The 22,074-nt window shown below is 41.7% G+C and overlaps 2 protein-coding genes across 3 annotated transcripts in view; both read right to left on the bottom strand.

Moving 5' to 3' along the window:
- Positions 1 to 9,713, bottom strand: part of cunh8orf34 (chromosome unknown C8orf34 homolog) — a 48,909-nt gene extending 39,196 nt beyond the window's left edge. The window contains exon 1 of the mRNA XM_076080676.1: positions 9,451 to 9,713. Coding sequence (XP_075936791.1) covers positions 9,451 to 9,519 — 69 coding nt within the window. The 5' untranslated portion in view covers positions 9,520 to 9,713. The remainder of the gene's footprint in view (positions 1 to 9,450) is intronic.
- Positions 9,714 to 12,000: 2,287 nt separating this feature from the next.
- The window catches only part of prex2 (phosphatidylinositol-3,4,5-trisphosphate-dependent Rac exchange factor 2), a 77,813-nt gene continuing 67,739 nt past the window's right edge, over positions 12,001 to 22,074 (bottom strand). For both annotated transcript variants that reach the window (XM_076080439.1, XM_076080441.1), the window contains exons 37-41: positions 20,552 to 20,618; positions 19,878 to 20,068; positions 16,691 to 16,793; positions 14,025 to 14,092; positions 12,001 to 12,046 (exon numbers count right to left, since the gene is read on the bottom strand). In XM_076080439.1, the coding sequence (XP_075936554.1) occupies positions 12,001 to 12,046; positions 14,025 to 14,092; positions 16,691 to 16,793; positions 19,878 to 20,068; positions 20,552 to 20,618 (475 nt within the window). The remainder of the gene's footprint in view (positions 12,047 to 14,024; positions 14,093 to 16,690; positions 16,794 to 19,877; positions 20,069 to 20,551; positions 20,619 to 22,074) is intronic.

Here is a 22,074-nt window from a genome sequence, read left to right as displayed (position 1 = left end):
GCGAGTGTGCTGAAACGTTACTCTGAAGCCTGCAGGTTCCCCCCCCCCCAACCTAACATCTCTCCTCACAACTGCAATCGATTTCTGTGGCCTGTGTCTAACAATTGTAAACCACTAAGATGTAAAAGTTGTAATTACTGCTTAGTAGCGCCTGTGGGTAATTTAACTAACCTACCACCAGGAGGTCTATAAATGAAGGTTGTAATTTGGTAGATTATACAGGAAGCCAAAATAGCAGAACTTTGTAAGTACCGCGGGGTTTCCGAGTCCTAATGTTTTTTTATGGGGAAGAAGTAAAGGAAAGGATGTGCAGTTATTTTTATGGACGACTACAGAGAGGTAATTTTCATGAATGTGTTTCCCAATGGAAACCACACACAGAGATGTGCAGAGAGTAACACAGGTGTGAGTTGGATCCACGACGTAAACTGTGGCAAACTACAGAGAGAGCGGGAGAGAGAGAGAGAGAGATATTCTGGGGATTGTCAGAAAAATGGCAGCACGCTTGGGTACATCTGCATTCTGCCCACGTCTTTACCGTAAAAACACTGGTGTGCCAACATATATTGATTGCGCATCCTGTAGAGCATTTTGCATGAGCTGATGAGCTTGTGCTGAATGAGCTAAGGCGCCCATGCACCTTTATGTCCTTTCACATAAGAACAAAGAGACATGTCTATATGTAGCAGGTCCCACCATATCTGCACAGCGGTTATGCCGATATTACACAGTTTAATTCACATATTCAGCAAACCAAGGTTATCGTATCGGACACTTTCACTTTCTATGATAATGAGGTGCATTAAATAACACAAGTCTTGTTTGATAAGCCGATGCTGGTTGACTGTTAATCATATTTTTATTTGACAGGAAGCTAAATAAGACGTAGGTTCAAATTTGGGCCAACGTTTCTATATCCTAGCAGACTATTTGGCTTAAAGTGACTTGCATCAGCAAAACACATCACATATGTTTGTATGTGAGAACTATAAAGCGAGGCAGAGGGTTTCCAGCCTCTGCATCAGTGCACTGATAAGCAGGCAAACAGGTGGCGTTAGCAACCGAGACATGCAGTCCATATCTGTCCAGATCTGTTGTCGGGGCGTGATGTCTCTGCGCCCCGGTGCAGTTTGGTTTTGGTGGTGGTAATTGACAAGCTGTCAACCAGCCAAGAGACACCCGAGTCCTTGGAAGCTCTCAAGGACTCCCTCTATGGACAATGACACATACTCTCACTGACGCTCCCCCGCATCCCTGCAACTTAAACAAACGCCCCAAATTGAAAGTGGAAAGGAGTTCAAACAGGAGCGGGAAGTTTGTAAGGTCATACATGGGTGGTATATTGAAGGACACACTGACAAGGACACTTGAGCCGGGACTCTGTTGATTTCTCCCTCTTGACGAATCTCGACCTCACAGGGTGATTCTCTTCTCCTAACCCTGGACACTTGCCAATCTGTGAAGGCCAAAAAGAGACATTTCTCTTCACATAGATATTGACAGAGTTGACACAGCTACATAAGCTCTGTGATGTCAGAGACTTGGCCTAAGCTTTGCTCTCTGCTTTCTTGTCAACTCACGAGCTGCAGAATTTACACCCCTGCTGTCGCAGACTCCTGGAGAGCTGTTTGAGCAACGGATGTCTGGATAGGGAGAAGACGCTGATACACCGGCACAAAACACACACTCTGCAGGAGCCGGCTATCGGTGATGTCTGCATTCCTGGGAGGAAGTGTATCCACTACAATCTATTTACGAGACAACTGTACCCGTGTACTATATGTGTGAGGGGAGATACAGAGATGGTGCACTAATATAGTGCGTGCATTAACAATATTCATGTTTGCCAGGTTAAAAATCTGAACTCAAGTCAATCAACTCAGACGCTGTTGCTCTGATCAGCTATAAAATCTGACATCTTTTCTTCAGATTTGTCCTTGCATTAAAAAAAAAATGTAAATGCAGCGACGGCTCTTCAAAGACTCCCAAGAGGGCTCCCTGTCCCCGTCGCCCCCTAATAGAGGCACAGACTACCATTGATTTACCTGCTGTTTGTCAATGACGTGGGAATTCAAAGTCATATCACGGTATTTAAGGTCTGTGACGGTCTGTGTCTGCCCAATGTGCTTCATACGCAGAAAGAGCTCATTATTGGGGGGGGGGGGAAAGAGAATGATATGATGAGTGGATTTAGGTGAATTTGAGTAGAGAGAGAAAGAGATGCCACTGGAAGAGATCCAGACCTTGAATAAGCAGGCAGACAAGAGCAGGAGAGATCATGCGGAAGAGGAGACTGTGGGAGAGGCAATGTCACCTGACCAGGCTGGCACTAGCAGATAATACTTATCAGAAGAGATGCTTTTATCCGTCCCCCTGATACGCACAAGAAATAGATGCCCCTAACTGCTCACTCGCTCAATCCTGCAGCACTGCCTCAAGTGCATTTTCATCACTACCTTCATGTTTTGCAGCAGTAGAAATGTAGCCTGTTTCATTTCTCTGGGGGTATTTTGAGTAATGGGGGACTGGCTCAGTATTAGTAAATAAATAAAAAAAATTGCAATGCATATTTCAGTTAAGCCTTATCAATAAGGAGGATTTTTTCTCTCGTGTTTCTGCTGCTTCTGTTCTCGCTCTAATGTTCCTTGTCACTTCTGCTTCCCTTCACATCATACCAATGATCTTTGCCAAACGATACTGGAATGATGTTATTTAAATATCATCAATTCTGCCGCCTCCGTATCACCACCGTGACCTTCAGGATGTTCCAGGAGACTCTTGTCGAGCGTTTCGATCGTTTACGTGCCGGCTGTACTCCACCTCCAACAGCGTCCGTGGTACATCTGATCCTTTCCTAGCATCTGTCTTCATAAGTGCCTCTGCTTGATGATGTTGCCTCACATCGACGCGGCCTGAACATCTATCCAAACCTCAATAAATATCGTTATACTCTTCTATTCATTTTGTGTCCTCCGATTAAACTACTCTCTCACATTGTAAGGACAAAATTATTATTTAAAAAATAATTAAGTAATGAAAATGACCACAAGTCGCAGCCCTATAAACTCAGTGAATTATGAAGTACTGCATTACTTGATATAATAATAATCATATTTTTAGGCATGACAGGGAAGAACAAGAGGAATAATTCAGACTATATTACACTATAAAGTACATTCTTAAAAATGACAGCTGAAGTGATTCATTGATTTAGGCACCACTGTGACAGTTAACCCAATAAAACGAGGCTTTGGAGAATGGGTTCACATCTTAAAAGAACACTCACATGCCCATGTGTATATGGAAAGTACTGTAATCGCCTCTGGCTGTGCAGAGATGCCGTCGTAAAGAGATTTCAATGGAGGAGATGGGGGACAATATCCATGATTGTTGTAAAAATGGAAACTGCCCAGAGAAGCACAAAGAGGAAATTTCATAACAAAAAGATTGTCACTTTGAAACATACCCGTTTTATTTGTCTACGGCCTCATATTAGCTGCAACTGAAGTTTAGAAAGCACAGAATGAGGACTGTGTATATGGCGTCCCATCACTTACATTCAAACTGGGTTAGGAATGGACCTCTATAGTCGTACACGTGTGCACAGACACGTATGAATCCCTCTCTGTACAAACATACACACAGTGTCACGATCAGGCTTTGCCCTGTGTGTTCTGTGTCTTTGTTTCTTTCTGTAGCTCCTCACTCACCTAATCAGTTCATTCAATGCACCTGCCAGTCACACTCACCTCATCAGCTCATTAGTCTCACCTGTTCACTCTGCCTAGTTCACTATTTAAACCCCTGTCTTTCACTCACTCACTGCCAGATCATTTTGTTTGTTTCCTACCTACCCGCCCGTTTTGCTCATCCTGTTCCCGGTTTCCCAGTCTGTCTGCCCTGCCTTGTCCTGCCGGATTTTCCCCCTCGTCTTTTGTCTTGTCCTTGGATTAACTGTTTTTGTTTGTGAGCTATTAAATACCTTTTTTCCCCTACTCTGACTGTCTGCGCTTGAGTCCTCATCATGCCCCGTGACACACAGACAGTTATTAGTCACCAGCTGAACTGTCAAGGCTCAGATGATCTGCTCTCCCCCACCGCCAGCATCAAACTATCAATTACACACTGCAGTCAGACATCAGCATCCCCAGGCTGTGAGTGGACATGATAACTTTATTAGCATGCACAACATCCACATCTGTTTCCCATACACACTCCCTGCCCCCCCCATCTATCCTTTGTCTTCCCTCTTCGCCCCTTTCCTGTACCCCCCCTGGGACCAACCTGGCCTGTCTTGTAGTAATTACTCTAGCTGTGCCATGAAGAGGAGCTGTATTAACCCACGCACGACCAGACGTCTGCCAAATCAAGTCGTCAACCTTGAGAAGCTCCGGCTCTGAATGAAAAAGTGAAACCAACACATGCTGCGACTGATTTGATGAAGACTGTGGCTTTTGTTTTGTCTGACACTTTATGTGTCAACCAATCACAAACGGTTTCTCTCTTTCTTTGAATGGTGTTGATTTCTAAATAGAAATTATACCGTCTTCCCCCGTCCTCTAGAGATAACAAAAAGGAAAAGGCCTTGTTTCAATTTGCACGTGGCGCCGTGGGAAATTGAAAATCGTTTATCCATAAATTGATTGCATTGACTTTTAGCATGCCTTCACAGATGGCAATTTAAAATTAAAATTAGAGTCGGCATCTGTGTTCAGATGTAAATACATGCTGTAATAACCCACCAGCATACAAATAGATGATGAACTTGGCAAAAAAACAAAAAAAAGCAAGATTACAAATCATGTATTCAAAAGACTGCTTAGTCATGACAAAAGATCTAAGGTGATAACCCTGCCTTCATCATGGACTACTGAGCTCTAGCATCATAAAAAGCACCTCACTTCTCATACTGGATCTGTAATATCAAATGATCACTATATTTCTGTAATAACTGACCTAGTTTTGCAGATACTTTGAATAGTAGAGTGAAATAATTAACATAAAAATGAAACAACAAAATTACCCAAAACTGGGATGAAATGACTTGGTTTGTTATTACCCGATGTGTGGGAGGTAAGCCAATGACAACGTGACGCTGTCGGGCAGAAATGTTTCCAGGTGTCTTTGCAGATGTAATACGAGCTCTGATGGATTCTTCCTCATGTATAGCTGAACCTCTCTGCTCGTGGGTTTCGGTTCATGCGTCTCAAAAGGTCAAGAATAACAACTACTTCAAAGCCAGGCAACGCCGGGTATTTGTGACACATTCCTCACATTTTCTTCCTTGTTTTCGAGAGCTGCCCAGGAATTGTAGTGATTGCGTGCCAGTGAAATTCTCATAGAAGCCATATAATGAATCACTGTGGCAGATTAAATGTTTAAAAAGATAGAAAAACATGTTACATGCACACAGACATGTAACACCGTGTCACTGAAACAGGAAGACAGAGCACACTGCGTCTACAGTAGGTGGAAATGGCTCAAAACCAATCACACCAGGTCCAATAAATGACCTCTTAAGGGAGTGAATCAATAGGTCAGACAGTGTGTGTGTGTGTGTGTGTGTGTGTGTGTGTGTGTGTGTGTGTGTGTGTGTGTCCAAGTCCTGCCTGACTGCCTGACCTCTTTACAGTACTGCAGGGCTGCACGAGACCCTGAGCACAGCAGATTAGAAACACTGCACAGCTGAGCAGGTTGGAGCGGACCCTTTCCACATGGAGGGAAGAGGAATCTATAGGGAGCAGCAAAGTCATTTAAGTGAACTATAAGTAGCATCAGTAGGAACAGAGCAGCTTCACTCATTCTAACTCAAGGTATTGGCTCAAACCGAGTGCAGGTTTTTGTTTCTTTTTACTTTGTCGATGTAAAATCTCACTGTGCAGAACTGATTCTTTCATGTGAAAGTGAGTGTGAGGCTGGAACACTTCTTAATTATAAAAGAGAAAGAAAAAAATATATATATACATGAAATAGAAAAAGGCAATTAAATGGATTTTGTATATTATCTATTAATGTTTTATGAGCATCTCTGTATTTTACATTATCATTTGATCCATTTGATTTAATAAATTAAATCCGGCGTATCTTTCATCACTACTTCATTAATATCAGCAAGGAATCATAAGAGCCAAGCTGAAACCAATACTCACTTAATAATAGATATTAATCTCTATAAACAGATATCTGCATATGAATGTAGATGTAGATTTTGGTGTCGGAATCGCCCGGTTTCTGTATGTAGTCAGAGTAGTATTGACCAATCACGTTTCAGCGGCCTTTGGTTGCGTGCCTTTGGTATCATCAGACCTATATTCAAGCTCCTGAAGCCACTGAAGAAGAAAGTCAGACTTCGCCATGAACAACGACACCGATTCTTCCACAAAACAGTCAAATGATTCAACACTTGACTGTTACACCAATTAAAGTTCAATGTGGTGACATTTTTTTTCGGTCTAGACTTACATGAGTTCTCTGTTCCAACAGAACAATTATAGAACTCAGATAAGCTTGACAGGCCACAGCAGGGAGGAACATGAGAGCAGCTTTTACACGGTCTGCTGATGAGGACCAAAAATCCATTTTTACCTCCTGGCCCTGGTTACGTGATACAATTGAAGTGATCCTGTTACCATGACAGATAGGCAGGTAAGGGGGACTTTTATCTAAGGCAAATATTCCTGCTCTATCATTTTACTATGTGAATCATATAGAGTGTAAGAAAAGGACCCTGAACATGTGGTCTCCAACATGCTTTGATGCCTTTACCAACTATAACTCTTAAAAATGTGAAAGGTCCCGCTGCACTGCAACTGTTAAGTGATTGAAGTGATTGAAAAAGACTAGCTGTTTGAAAAGAACGTCAATTTATCAAAATGGCCAAGTGGCTGACAATAATCCGGAGTGCAATTACTTCAATTATTATGAAAGGACACTTCACTTTTTTGGAGAATATTCGATGTCGACTCAGCTTGCTATCTCTGCAAAGCAACCATTTCATTAGCGAGGGGTGGGTGGGGGGGGGGGTGAAAAATCAATTTGATGGCAAATCATAAGCTGTGTCTCATCAGAGTGAGTAAATGAACCCCCGCTCGCAGTTACACAGAGCGTTTACTGCTGCAGCTGTGTGTTGGGTGTGAGGAAGAAGTGATGGGGCTTTGCAGATCAGCGTTGAAGTGAAGAAGAAGAAGAAGAAGAGTTTGGGTTAAGACCCTGATGAAGACAGTGATAGGTGGTGTTCACACAACAGGAAGGAAGAAGCCCAGGGTATAGATCTAAGAGCTCAGGGAGGGAACACGAAATGCATAGTTATTGTACATAAAAGTAAGATGGCCTTTAAAATGAATAACACAGTGAGAGACGACTGCTCACATGGAAACCAACCGGATCAGTGGGAGACACTCCATTTCGTCTTTCTGTGGAAAGTATGTCATTTACTGTAATATATGCAGTCCAATTACAGTTTTGGTTCCGTTACAGCCCAAAATGGTAAATTGACCATCACATTGTCACAATGTTGCTGCGTTTCGTATGTATTGCACTTTCTAACTAATGGAAAAATGCTTCTACTTCCACACGGTGCTGTTGAATTTGGAAATTGTTTTGTGTCATTTTAACAGACACCATTTCCCTTTAAGTGTCATGTTTGAATGGTAATCAAACTCTCAGCCAGCTCCCTTTTGGTTTAAGCAGCGTAGCAGAACAGCTGTATTATCACGTCTGCTGCGCCAGTTCACTGCATCTGATCAAAATGACAATTACAAGTAAGTATTCCAGCTTCTTCTTGTGAAAAAGCTTATTTCTTCACAACTGAATGCACGTGAATGGGTTTTCTTTTTTTTGGGACAACAATAAAATGGTCAAAGCTTTTCAGGCGCAACACCAAGGTAGCGGCTACATCCTTTTCTCATGAATAGAGTGGCAGAACAAGGAAGGGTTTTCAAATATTCTCCTCTATACCTCTTTCTCACTCCCTTTCAAAAGACCGTCAGTGTTCCTTAAAATCTACACGACACAATGCAGCCCCACAATACACCATTCACAGTCTAAATAATGCGAACAGCTCAGCAATTATCCGTGTCCGGGGGTGGTCTGAATATAACCCGTGCTTGGTATCTTAAGGAGGCACATCAGGATGCAATACACAGAGAAACAAAAGAGGTTTTCGACCACAAGCATCACCATTAACTTACAAAAAGCACTTTGCATTAATCAATGTCCAATTGTCACACAAGGGAGAGACTATATAATTGTCCAGGAGGCCAAAAAAGGGAGGAAAGACACAAACTGAGGCAGAGAACAGAGGGGGAGACAGGTGAGAGAGAAAGACGGAGGGAGGAAAAACAAACAGAGAGAGAGAGAGAGAGAGAGAGAGAGAGAGAGAGAGAGAGAGCACACAGAGGACTATTGTGCAGTTGAGCCTCACTGACGGCTGTGGCCTCACAAAAGCATCTCCTGTCTTCATCGCTGGTTAAACGCATGTGAGGCATGAATCTCTGTCCATGGTGCTGAAACAAGCCTCACTACTGCTCTTACATCTGTTGTGTGTGTGTGTGTGTGTGTGTGTGTGCTGCTACGTATCCAGGCGAAGCACAGAAGTGAAACGTCAGCACTTTGCAGAACACATCATGTGCATGTGATTATTGCTTTGCCATGACTACAGTGCAGGTAGAGTACAGCTTGCACTTCACAGGGATAACACAGCAGCCGTCAGTGTTGTTCAGCGAGCCTCACACAGATCTGCTGCATCTCACGACGAAAGCCAGCTCAGATGGATCTTCTGTCCGTCTTTCCATCTTTCTACTCTGATTACGCCTCACACCTGTGCGGTCCTGCTTTTAAGCAAGAAATCCGATCGCAAACAAAGGATGAAGTCATGCTCTCCCCAGGGCTGCTGAGACGCCTCACTGAGAATATCCCCGGGATGAGCACACAGATCCCCTGACTGACAAGCAGACAGAGAGGCAGGTAGTTAGTTTGGCTGCCGTCACTTGTAGCAGAACGCACAGTAAAGCCAACCCTGCTGTGCAATATGAATTACAACTGGCTTCTCCCGGTGTCCCTATAACTTTAACGAACTGGAACAATGTCGAGTCAGGCAGTGACTAGGTACGGCAGCATTTTTGTTTTATGCAAATCACTTGATGGAGAGGCTGAGCATGGAAATGTGAGGGCAACATGGAGCCCAGTGGGACGTTTCAGCAAGACAGTCAGACACCAAAGTGCTAAATTAATGGTTTTACCAGCTGATTGTTTTTAACATCTACAAAACGAGGCGTAGTGGGTGATAATCCTCTTCATTATAGCCTATCCTCATAGCTCCGGTGTGACTGCTCACATTGCAGATGTGGGCTCACCATTAAGCACAACCAAGAGCGGAATGGAATGAAATGGTCCTTTAAATTGGCAGCCGACAACTTGCAGAGTTCTCGGTTACATTTTGTGTGCACTCACCTCGAACAAGGGTCCGATTTTATTCTTCTCCAGATACGACTGAATTCTTGACTGTTGCGGAGACGCCATGGAGAAACTGGTGTGCCTCGCAAGGAGCTTTTTAGCAGGATGAAATCATGAGGTGAGCCGGTTCAGTAGTCGGTCGTCCTTTTAATGGACGCGTCTCGGCGACTGAAATGTGCCCAAATAAAAAAAGAAAATGTCACCAAGTGAGGCTGTTAAGTTCAGACGGTTCGCGTCAAGTGCGGAGCAGGCTGCTCTGAGCCCGGCTCATTGTGGAGACTCAGCCCGGGACCATCGGCAGATTGTCGCCTCACTGACTCTCTGGCGGCGGCGTCCCCGTGGAAGCCAATGGCACAGCAGCTCTGTGACAGAGATTACAAATCTTCCGCCCACTGGCTGCCAGCAGTGTTACCGATGCCACCGCCACTCCCATTTATATTCGCCGGGCTCCTAGCCCTATATATATATATATACATATATATATATATATATATACATATATATATATATATATATATATGTATATATATATATATATGTATATATATATGTATATATATATATATATATATATATATATATATATATATACATATATATATATATATATATATATGTATATATATATATATATGTATATATATATGTATATATACATATATATATATATACATATATATATATATATATATGTATATATATATATATATATATATATATGTATACATATATATATATGTATACATATATATATATATATATATATATATATATATATGTATACATATATATATATGTATACATATATATATATATATATATATATATATATATATATATATATACATATATATATATATATATATACATATATATATATATATATATATATGTATATATATATATATATGTATATATATATGTATATATACATATATATATATATACATATATATATATATATATATGTATATATATATATATATATATATATATGTATACATATATATATATGTATACATATATATATATATATATATATATATATATATATGTATACATATATATATATGTATACATATATATATATATATATATATATATATATATATATATATATACATATATATATATATACATATATATATATATATACATATATATATATATATACATATATATATATACATATATATATATATATACATATATATATATATATACATATATATATATATACATATATATATATATACATATATATATGTATATATATATATATATATATATATACATATATATATATATACATATATATATGTATACATATATATATATATATATGCACCGGTATACGGTTTGTGCTGCTACTCCACTGTGTTCATCTCGAGAATGAGGCTTCTAATCCATCTACCTCAACGCTAACTAACAAAGTTGAAGTTTATTTTTTTTTAAATCTGTAACTAATTTTACTGCCAATTAAGCACCAAAGCCGTTACTGTCATTTAAGTAGGATACTAGTATAAATGGTTGTCAAATACATTTTAACAACTGGCTGGTGGCTGTTACATCCTCATCCATTGTGATCAGTTTTATTATATTCTTTACATACTGTATGCTGACAGCCTTTTCGTAGTGTTTTCTAAGAAATCTGCAGCAAAAATCAACCATAGGAAACACTCCTGGAGTTTATTGATGCAGTTTATTACCACTTGTTTGTTTTGCATAGTAGTGAGCTAGACATCCATCTACAATGATTCATCCAATAATAAGTAACACAGAGGGGCACTTTAATCCTGAGTACTGTCAATATAAAATAACAGAATATATTTCATAGCTCTACTTCCACAAACCTACTGTATGTTAATACTGATAAACCGATGACAATCCTCTCACGCATGCGTGTAACAGTCGTAGAAATCCAAACACAATGGGAATCAACGGCATTGGCTCTTTTCGCACATTCACACACACCACATATGTATATTTACAAGCGAATAAACACGTTGAGGAAGGTAACAAAACACACATTCATATGGTTATCCAATACTGAGATAATTGATAAAGCATAGAAGTCAGATGAGAAGAGAAGCAGGCAATTATTGGCTAATTTGACCACATAACAAAGCCCAAAATCCTTTTAATCAATATTGTCTTGCATACTTCATATGCAAATAAAAATAAGATCATGAAATGAAAATGTCCCTCATGAAAGCAAACATAATTTTCAGCCCATAATCAGACAGTGACCCATCGAATTTAATGGCATTCTCATGTATAAATCTTTCGTTTTCTCACTCCGAGTCCTTGTCTTGTCAGATGCAGTATATGAAGAAAAAAAAAAAACTGAAAATATGTATAAAGTACAACAATGGAAAATATAAAGTATTAAAAATACTATTTACGGTTTTTTAATTCTATTTACACTTGCTACTCTGGACATATAAAAATGGACCCAATAACTGTCTTTTATTAGGTTGATCCTTCATGGGTGGAGGGAGGGACGCAAAGCTCCTCAAGACTTCGGCGTCCCCTGGAGGCAATGCATTATGGGTCACCATCCGGGGGTGGAGGCTGGCACAGCTTGTACAACCTGCGTGAACACAAAGCAGTGATCTGTTGTGAAATGTCACTTCGCCAGGCGACGGGTCTTTGTTTGGTGCAAGGAACCAGAATTCTAAGCTGCAGTCTCATGAAGAAAGCTGCCAGCATGGACAAATAATTATCCTTAGTATTACACATTCAACTTTGCACTACAAAGTCAAACAACATTAACAATGTGCAAACAGTCAAATAAAAAAAAGCTTTTACCTTCACAGGTGTTGTTGCTACAATTAAGCTGTATGTACTATAGCTTGATAACATTTATTTATTAGTTTTTAAAACAAATTTCTTCGAAAATGTAGAGTAGCCATATGCTTGGTGTTTTAAATGCCACATGAATTATGCATTCGTTGGTTGTTTGCATTTGTAAGAGAATAGGACACACTGCATATTGGATTACTGCATTCCTTTTTACTATTACCATTATATACAAAAATCATACCAATGCACTTCACAGTCAAGTATTATATGGTCTGTTCTGCTGCCTTAATGATCATGCTTTAATGTTCCATAAGTGATCAATGTTTTTTTTAAATCTCAGTATAGCATGTCTTTGCATCCTAATACAGCACAGCTGTCTTCTGTAGTTTGAATAATATATCCATCCACTCATGTATTTTAGTCGGGATGAGAAATGGCTGCAGGGTAAACTCCCATTAAACTGGTTCCTTTATGTTCCTTTCATCTACAGTGAACAAGCAGCCGACGTCTTATGATACACAAAACACACTTCCATATTCTGCAGCAGTCACTCACACTGCAACAATTCTGACATAGTCCTCCTGAGAGTGCAGCAATGTGGCTCTCCAACCACAATGTCTCAACACTAATCATCCCGCTACTTAATTGTATTTGTCAATTTCACTAAAAGGTTCAAAGGGGCTGCCTGTCACACAAAAGCCTATACGTCACAGCCAAATGGCTGAGGCAGTGCTTGTCCTCATCTTGGGGCTACTGAGTGCAGGGAGCTCCCTTCTAATAAAACCCATTTGGCCCCAGTCCTGCACAAAAAGCACACACACGGGCCAACACTACTGTACAAATACATGCCTGTCTGAAAAGCTGAATTACACTAACTATAGGGAGATGGACATTATAGGAGAAAGTATTGTAGTTTTCTATGTTTTGGAAGAAAATATCTGTACATAACTTCTGACCATTTGCAAAAGTATACCATACATTTTTAGACTGATTTCAAACCTTTCAGGGAACACTTAGACCACTTGATTTATTTACTCATTTTTTATTTTTATGCTTTCCCACATGGTAGGTAATTGAGAGAAGAGGCGGCTTTTAAAGGTCCTTGATGATGCACTCAAGTAAGCTCTAACATGCTGGGTTTTTTAACTTGGAAAGACACACAATAAAAGAATATAGGACCGTTCTATTTGTCGTTCTTGCTGCTTGTTCCCCTACGCCAGCAGTAATGTAATGCATGCGATTTGTAGTTAATTAACTATAACATGCAAATCTTGCTAAGATCCCTTAATTATCTCGTCCAGGAGATTATGTATTTGGAAGTTTACGTGTTAAGAGTGTGTGAATCAGTGTGTCTGTTTGTCTATCTGTCTGTAAACTGCTAATCTCGCATACCGCTGAACCCACCAGTCTAATATTTCTTGTGCTCATTTATGACTGTATGTCGGTGGGTTTGGCTAACAGAGCTAACAGCTAACAGAGCAGGATTGACTGTCTCTGGTCAGAGGAAGCGTTACACAGTGAACGGCGGTTTAACTGCACCAAGCTGCTGCAGATGGCTGCATACGCTGAAGTTAAAGTACACATGAAAGGTGTCTGATACCTTGCGGGCCACATGGAGGGAAATTGTGGTTTGTATTTATTAACTCAAACAGTAGCAGTTGTTGTTGCAGACATACCTGGCAAAGATCTGCACTCTACTGAGTGCACTTTTCTAGTTTACTATGCTGACGTTGCCCTGCATAGACAGGATGTGGCTGCAGTCTTACCTTGGGACTGAGGACGGTGTGCGATCCCTCACTCCCAGATTCTTGGCAGAATTCTGAACTCTCGCCCCCTAAAAGACAAACACACATCAAAAATTGATGACATCATGGATCAGGTTGAAATGCAAAAAGCCATAAATAGGAGCGAAGAAAAACACCACAGAGAGAAGACACAAGAAGTTTCAAAAGTCGGATGATGAGCTACGAGTGGACGCCATCACATCTCTTATGATGATTTTTGTTTAGTGACAAGAATTCGCCTCAAGTCCATGAATGACAGGTAGTCCTGTGAGAGAAAAATAAATAATTTCTAGTCCACCAGCTCCTATAAATATTGAGGGTTGTACAGTAGATCTCATATGATGCATGTTGAGACCCTAATATTTGAACTGCATGTGCCGTTCATCTTTAGCATCTGTACTCTTTCACCTCTGTTAGCTAAGGACAACATGCAGAATAGTCTTTGTAAGGAAATAAAAGTAAGTAGTAAGGGATTTGGAAGATGAATGGTTCTTGTATGTGAGTGTGTGTGTGCGTGTGTGTGTGTGCGACAGAGTTTCATTATACCCAGTCAGGATGTATGTCTGCTCTTTGCTAATGTTCCTGTAGTCTGCCGGCTGTGTGCAGAGTCGGCAGATACTAAAACATAGAAGCAACTCAGCCTCTCAATTTAAGGACACAAACACCTGCACTGACAAATGCACCCGCTCTCCCTCTGTGACGCACGTACACACGAGCAACAACACACAATCAAATCATTATCCGAAGACGTCATCTACGCTTTGAGCAGAGAGGGAGCAACTGGCCAAAAGTGCATCAGCTAACCTCTCGGTTACAACTCTGCCGTTTTTCCATCTTACTGTCTGCCCAGAGTTACGTCCAGATAGCGGGATAGCATCTGCAATTACTCGATGCCTATCACAGCCATCCATTCTGATGCCTCCAGACAGAGATGCCCCCTAATGTCCCTAAAGGACACGGCGGCCAGAGTAGATCAGATGAGTTTAGAGACAAAACTTTTTCTTTAAAGTTATTTCAACAAGTGGAACTTGATTTAAATACCTAAGATCTCAGAAACTAAAAAAAACATCTCATGCTGCATGTAGTTTGTATAATCGTCTTCATTTTTCATTTCTGCATTACATAATAACTAAAACCTGGTATCTGACTCTTGTATAAATGATGTCTCTGCACCTCAAAGTTAACTAAATATTCTGCTGAGGCCTTAATGGTTGAAACATCAATGAGAAAATGAAATAAATATCACCAGGGAGAACATTTTGAATCTTTTTTTTAAAATTTGATCTGTCTCGATCAGCCATACGAAGTTGTCGCTAGATTTCTAGGTTGATACATTACATTTCCTGTCATTTATAAAAACAGTTACTTGTTCCTTCCGTGTTCTGAAACAGGAAGACAAAAGGTCCAGAAGGATAACATCATGAGTTAGTTTAGATAGTTATTCTACTCTTCCTATACAGACCAATGTGAAAACTGCAGTGCAGATGTTTGCAAATTCAAGCTGTGATTGGACCCATTTTGCCCAAATCACTCATGCAACCTCATTCTGAAGGATGTCGTCTGGGCTTGATGGGTGCACCTGTTGGGACTGGATGCTGTGCAGATAACCTTTTTGTCAGTGAGTACGACTATTCAGCAACGAAGAAGAGGCGTCATCCAAACCTTGTGCGATACATTCATATTCATCCAATTCATCAGCTGATGTCTGAGAGCAAGGACACACAGACACACACACACACACAGACACACACACACACACACACACACACAGTCGGACAGTGCGGTGCAGAATCCCCTCTGCTCTCTCTATGTGGACTGAACCATCTGTTCTTAGTGGGGTTTATGTTAATGATGATGCAAGAAAACATGAAATGTCTAATCACAATCCGACGTATTACAACGACACGATTAAAGCAAAAAGTTCAGTTCTACCAGAAAGCAAACAAGACACATTGCACCTTTTTCACAGTCCATTACAAACATCTCAAAACACACCCTCGACAAGATGGATTTTTTTTTGTTTCCCAGCCACATACAGTAGTACTCAAGGTCACACAATGCACAGCGTTGCATCCTCCTGGCTGGCAGCCCGGTTCTCTGAGTGCAGAAATGAAATGCCTCTCCTCCCAAGGGATATCAGGCTCTGGACTAACCTCTTATCTCGCTGCAAACAGCAATACAACCGCTAACAAACCTTCTCATGACAGTCTGATGTATGGGCCAAGATCTGGTCATGGCTGGAGCCTTCTTGTGGGGGTGAACATGTTTACGCACTGAGAAAGTAATGGGAATTTCTTCCCTTGACCCCATATAGACATGCTGACAAACAAACAAGCTCCAGACTCCCAACCAATCTGTTCAGTTTCTCGTTACTCTTTTTTTTTTTACTGCCTCATTTGGTCAGAGGGAAAGCAGAGCTGCTCCTCGATGCTGTTGGCAGCCAACATTTGACTCCATGAAGCAAACAGTTTCATCTAATGATTCTGGATGCAGAGATTGAAACACAAATTCACTCCAAGTGAGAAAATGTCACCGCGGGGGGACTGTGGCAGGCAAAAAAGACTGTAGCAGTGATAACAGAAGGCTGAGTGGGAATAAAGACGGAGGCGATGTACACGTGTAGTGCTGTGCGTGTGCGTGAAACATACCTGTTTCCTCATGACATCAGTGGCCTGCATGATGCAGCGAGGAGGCAGGCCGTGGTTTCGGGCCAGCAGGATGGCCTGCTCCAGTGTCACACTCAGGGTGCAGCTGTTGGAGAGAGAAAAAAACATGAGGTCTCTGTCTGAATATTGATCAGATTCTGCGAATTTATGCGGAGTATTAGTCAGTTAATTCAGTTTTGTTACGGCAAAAACATGATTTACCTTCCTATTTCTTACATGCTGAGCAATCAAAGCATACAGCGTGTGCTTGACGCAATATAATCATCTATAGGGACAATAAAACACCTCCCCTCACTCAACAGAAGAACATGCTTTCATGGCAATGAAAGTATTATTTGCAACAGATGGAGATTGAAAGCAGGACTGAAACAAACGTCAACAGCAAACAAAAGCGTGCCAAAATCAAACTCTGGGCTTCTTCCAGATATGATGAATGTCTGACAGAATTCAGTTTGACGATATCAACTCTGGCTGTGCGCATCTCGCTCCTCTTGGCACCTCGTCGTTGCCTTCACATTGCTCCTGCTCCACCTTCGCTCGTCTCCCCGCTTACTAATCATTTCATTTGCCACTGAAATGTCACTGACAGCGAGCAAGCACGTAACAACAGGAGAGTAACAAACCTTTCTGATCTTTGCTTTAGACCGAGCAGAAAGAGATAATAAAAAAACTTGTGGGGGGGGGGGGGGGGGGGACTTTCAGCACTCGAGGAGATTCAGGATTGATACTTCCCATTGCAGCCGGGATAAAAAAAGGTCCAAGTACGAGTCAGCGCCTCTCCTGTGGCAGAGGCGATATACTCTCGCCACCACGAGGGTGTGATGTAAAATGAGTGTTTACGCGATTCTGTGATTCATTAGTTACAGCAAACTCTGTCTCACCTTCACACACACACACACACACACAGGCAGAATGTAGGATGTGGATAAATCCTTAGAGAGCCTGTGACAGGTGTCAAGGCTGCAGTTGACCTTTCTCTGATATCGATCCAGGGCCGCTTCGCTGCAAATTGAACTCTCTAAAGTTTCAACGCTGCCAGGCTCGGTTTCATTGAGTAACATCGCCATGGGGCTGCTAAGAAATATGAGCCGTTTGTTTAATATCTCCCTCTCTTGTGGCAGGATTTCCCACCAACTGAGAAAAGCTTTTTTTTTTTGTTCTTTTTAAAAGGGCAATGATGAGGAACTTATTGCTGCCAGAAGATATTACTTTGAGTCAATCAGATCGAGATCTAACAGTTCCAGTTACATAACTTTATGACAGCGTAACATGATGTGATAAAAGAAATGAACTCAACAATCGTCTCCAGTATGTGCCAAGAGATATCCAAGTGAAGAATTGCTAAAGGCTGTCCTATGCAGGCCACCCCAGAGTATTTTAAGCACCCATTTTGAGCTTCTTACACCAATAAAGGAATTCACCCACAGAAGATCTTTAAATATCTCTTCAGCTGGAGCAGGATGAAGGGACTGCACAAAATCTGTGTGTGTGTGTGTGTGTGTGAGACAGACAGGCTGCACGGCTTCCCTTTTCATTAGGGCTGGTGAGATAGTATGAGGTGATTCATTCCCATCTGTTTTATGTTGTTCCAGCCCATATCCCATTTACACTCTGTGCTCCATCCAGAGCTAAGTCCATTCTGATAAATGAGATGAAACAAACACGAAGAAAGCCAAAGAATGACAGAGAGGATGCAGGAAAGAGGAGGCGAGAAGTGTATACATTACACATATTTATATCAGAGAAATAACTACTTGTATTCTGTGAAATTTGACTCTAATGAATGGAAAGCCAGCAAGCGCCGAAGGAATGTGGATTAGGCTTTCTGCTTGTGACACCGTCTCTCCCTCTGATATCGTCTTTTGTTCTGCTGTCAGACAGTGAACTCTCCTTTTCCCTCTCTAATGGGTGTTGTAAGAGTGATGGGCAAAAAAAAAGACTGGAGAAGAAAGCAGCGCTGCATTTTGCAAAACGCTGATGCCCCCAAAATATCACGCTTTCACCGTTATTAAAACTCATCCATCAAGTCAACTAATCCAATCAATAGGGCCTGAGAAGGCTGCCACACTGATAATGCAATATTCACATTACTGATCTACTGGCTTGGTTTCATAGGTTTTCCAATTACGGCAGATTTAGTTTGTTTGATTATGTGGATACTTGCATAAGGCAAAACCTCGATAACTCACATTCCTGTGACTCCAGTACGTCCATCAGCCTGCAGCTTTGGAGGGTAAAACAGTGTTTAAGGAGAAAGCCAGTTCACAAATAATCCCAAATATGGCAGGCCCTGTCACCTGCTGTGACACGGTACACTTAGCCTGCCTGTCTGGGTGAGTTATGTCAAGTCTGTATAATTGCAAAGACACACACACACACACACACACACACACACACACACACACAGACACAGGCAGTGGGTTAATAAAGTAGTAGCAGTCATTGCACAGACAGGAACCTTCTATTAGAGCTCAGGCAACCAGGCGGCTCCATCCACAGCACTTTATCAAGCCATCGCTTACATCCGGCGAACGCATGAAAGCGGACGTGTGTGAGCCTGCGCATGTGACTGAGACTGAGACGAAAAGATATGGAAACTGTCGCGGGGTAAAGAAAGAGGGCGTCACAGAAAAGGGTGGGCGGGCGGAGGGAAAGCGTGAGATGAAAGCTGGGGATCAGTGGTGACAAACGGTCAGGATATTTCTGTTCTCGTGCACTGATAGATGGTGCCCTCAGCTGCAGGCGAATTAGGCTGCCATATATATAGAATTCAAATGAGAATGGAAGTAATTGACCCGTCTCCTTCCTGTGTAAAGTGCTTGAAAGTCCCTCATCTGGCCTGAGAAACAATGGGCCCTATTAACTAGAATATGCTGCTGGTAATTAATGCAGAGAAATGTGTATTTATAGAAAATCCCAATGGTGAGGAGAGCAGGGTTCTCATGAAATTGAGAGGTAGACGGAGGATACAACAAGGTGCAGAGAACCAGGGAGAAACTGTGGTCGACATCTTTAAAGGTGAGAAGAGGGTAAGAGAGATGAAAGAGAACGGAGAGCTGCAAGAGAGCCGTCAAAAGCAAGAAAACGATAAGCAGGAACGTATAATTTGACTGGAGGTGGTTCATACAGCGCTGGAAGAAATGCACAGCACGTGTGCCCACACACTCACCGGTGAACACCGCTGTTGCACATGACGATGTGTGTGGCTCCCAGACGTGAGCAGAGCTCAGAGGCCACAGAGAGCAGCCCCACTCCAGAAGCCCCGCAGGCGGTGTACTGACAGGCAGCAGTGCGGCGACAACTGATAAAACTCTCCATCAGACGGTACAGCTCCTCCAGAGCATTAAGGGGGCGCATCAGCTGGGCAGACACAGAGGGAGAGGGGTTAGTGCAGGATCCGACGAGGAAGAAGAACACCGGCAAGCTGTATAATGAGCAAAACGCAGCGAAAATGCGTCTGATTCTTGACTGCACGTGAGATGGTGAGTTGTGTGCATATTGAGACCAGTGTGGGGAGTTTGCAGCATGCAATCTTTGATGCTCCGGTGATAATTCTGTTCATTTTCTTAGTTATGTGCAGAGATGATAATGACAGGATGCTATGGATTATGGCTGTGTGGAATTGGATCAGTTTTTGAGTTGTCTCAGGATCTGAAAGTCTGTGCATTTGATGGGCCGTTGAGGTCTGTTGGGGGTGTGGCAAGGAATTTGCTGCAGCTCTCCTTTGCTTGATTTTACATATCGTTCGACTTTCCACACTGCAGCATTCAGATCTACTCGTGTTCTTCAGTTATTCCCCCGATGTCATGAATGCAGCATGAGGTTGTGCGGGGTTGTTCTTACCTTGTCGACGAGGGCAGCTTTGGGTGCGGAGCTAGGCGGCATGTTGGACTGATCCAGGTAGAAAGCCCTGGGGGAAGAAACAACAGTTCCCACATTGAGTGATTCTAACTTGATATCTGAAATGCAGTGGGATGTAGAAAACGATGTGCATTAAGTAACATACTGCAGCAGACTAATCACTGGCAAGTTTTGTTATTTAGTAGCTCTGTTGCTTGAAAAAACACACTGTGGCCTTCTTTTCTCTGCACCATTAGGTCATCGGGAGCACTGGCCGGGAAAAGTAGGCCACCTGCTCATTATGGAGCTCCACCATCTGACTATCAATCATGAGAATAACTTGGACACAGCTCAGCAGAAACACTAAGTAAGCATCTCTTGTCCTGGGCATCACTCCAAATGCCATTGCCTCATTCATTCATTCATGGAGTACAGTGGAGTTCGGTGCTATTTTCCTCCTTTCGTCCACCGGAGGCAGCACCGGACTGGTGCCATTATGCAGACAGAGGAGACGCATGCCGCAATGAGTCCATCTGAGGTGGAGTGCTGCTGGTGCAAACTCAGCAGTCTGTGACTCCATCAAATCTAAGTAATCCAGCAGGGTGCTAAAAATAGCGACACTACACCACATTAAGCCCCTTGTAATAAAATCACATACTCCATTACTTCTTTGCCAGAAGCAATACTAATGTACAACGCACAGTCACCCATAGAGTACACATTTCTGAAATCTCAAATAGAAATTTAAAAAACGGTTTTAAGAGATGCAGCAACTGCAGACTTTGAGGGAGGGAGATTATTTACAAGAATCAGCCAAGCGGGGCTCATTCATCTGCTATTTAGTGATTCAAATCAGTCCAAGGAGGCATTCATTAGGACTGGGGTATTTCTGCCTGACATATTATTAATTAAATTAATTAATCAGAGCAGAGTTAACACATCCCTCATTCAATACAGTGATTATAAAACAGCCGCGGTGAAATTAAAAGTCGTTGAGAATAATGCACACAAAAAGATTAACTACATACTTTACCGACATCACACTGTCGGGAAACATACGTGCACACACAGTACATACGACAAGGCCCTTAAGCCTCTATAGTACACAGAGACTGTGGGTCTGACATGTGAGCTGATGTTTCCTATTCACATATAAATCTACTAAACAGACAGAGATGAGTAACCTGCCCAGATTTGGATCCTCACTTGCTTAGGTTTTCCAGGAGATTAATCCCTATCCGGCAAATTATCCGTAAACCTTATGGCGTGTTCTACTAAATGACTACGAGCAGAGTTTGCTAAGGGTTCAGATGGAGCTAACAGCCCATGTAATTGGTTCAAGATGGCCTTATCCTTCAAAAGATGCGCATGGTAGACCAGGAGTTACACCGCATCTCGACAAGGAACAAACACCCCTTCGACTCCTATAGTAAAAAGCATTTAACTGGCATAAAAGGCCACAACAATCTACATGAGGGGTAACAGGCTAATATTTAGTTGGGTCGACTGTTCAAAGCTCTAAATAT

The sequence above is a fragment of the Anarhichas minor genome, unplaced genomic scaffold (genome assembly GCF_050575085.1).
Source record: "Anarhichas minor isolate MPS153535 unplaced genomic scaffold, ASM5057508v1 ptg000074l, whole genome shotgun sequence".
NCBI lineage: Eukaryota > Metazoa > Chordata > Actinopteri > Perciformes > Anarhichadidae > Anarhichas > Anarhichas minor.
This window is presented reverse-complemented; position numbering and strand designations above follow the sequence as displayed.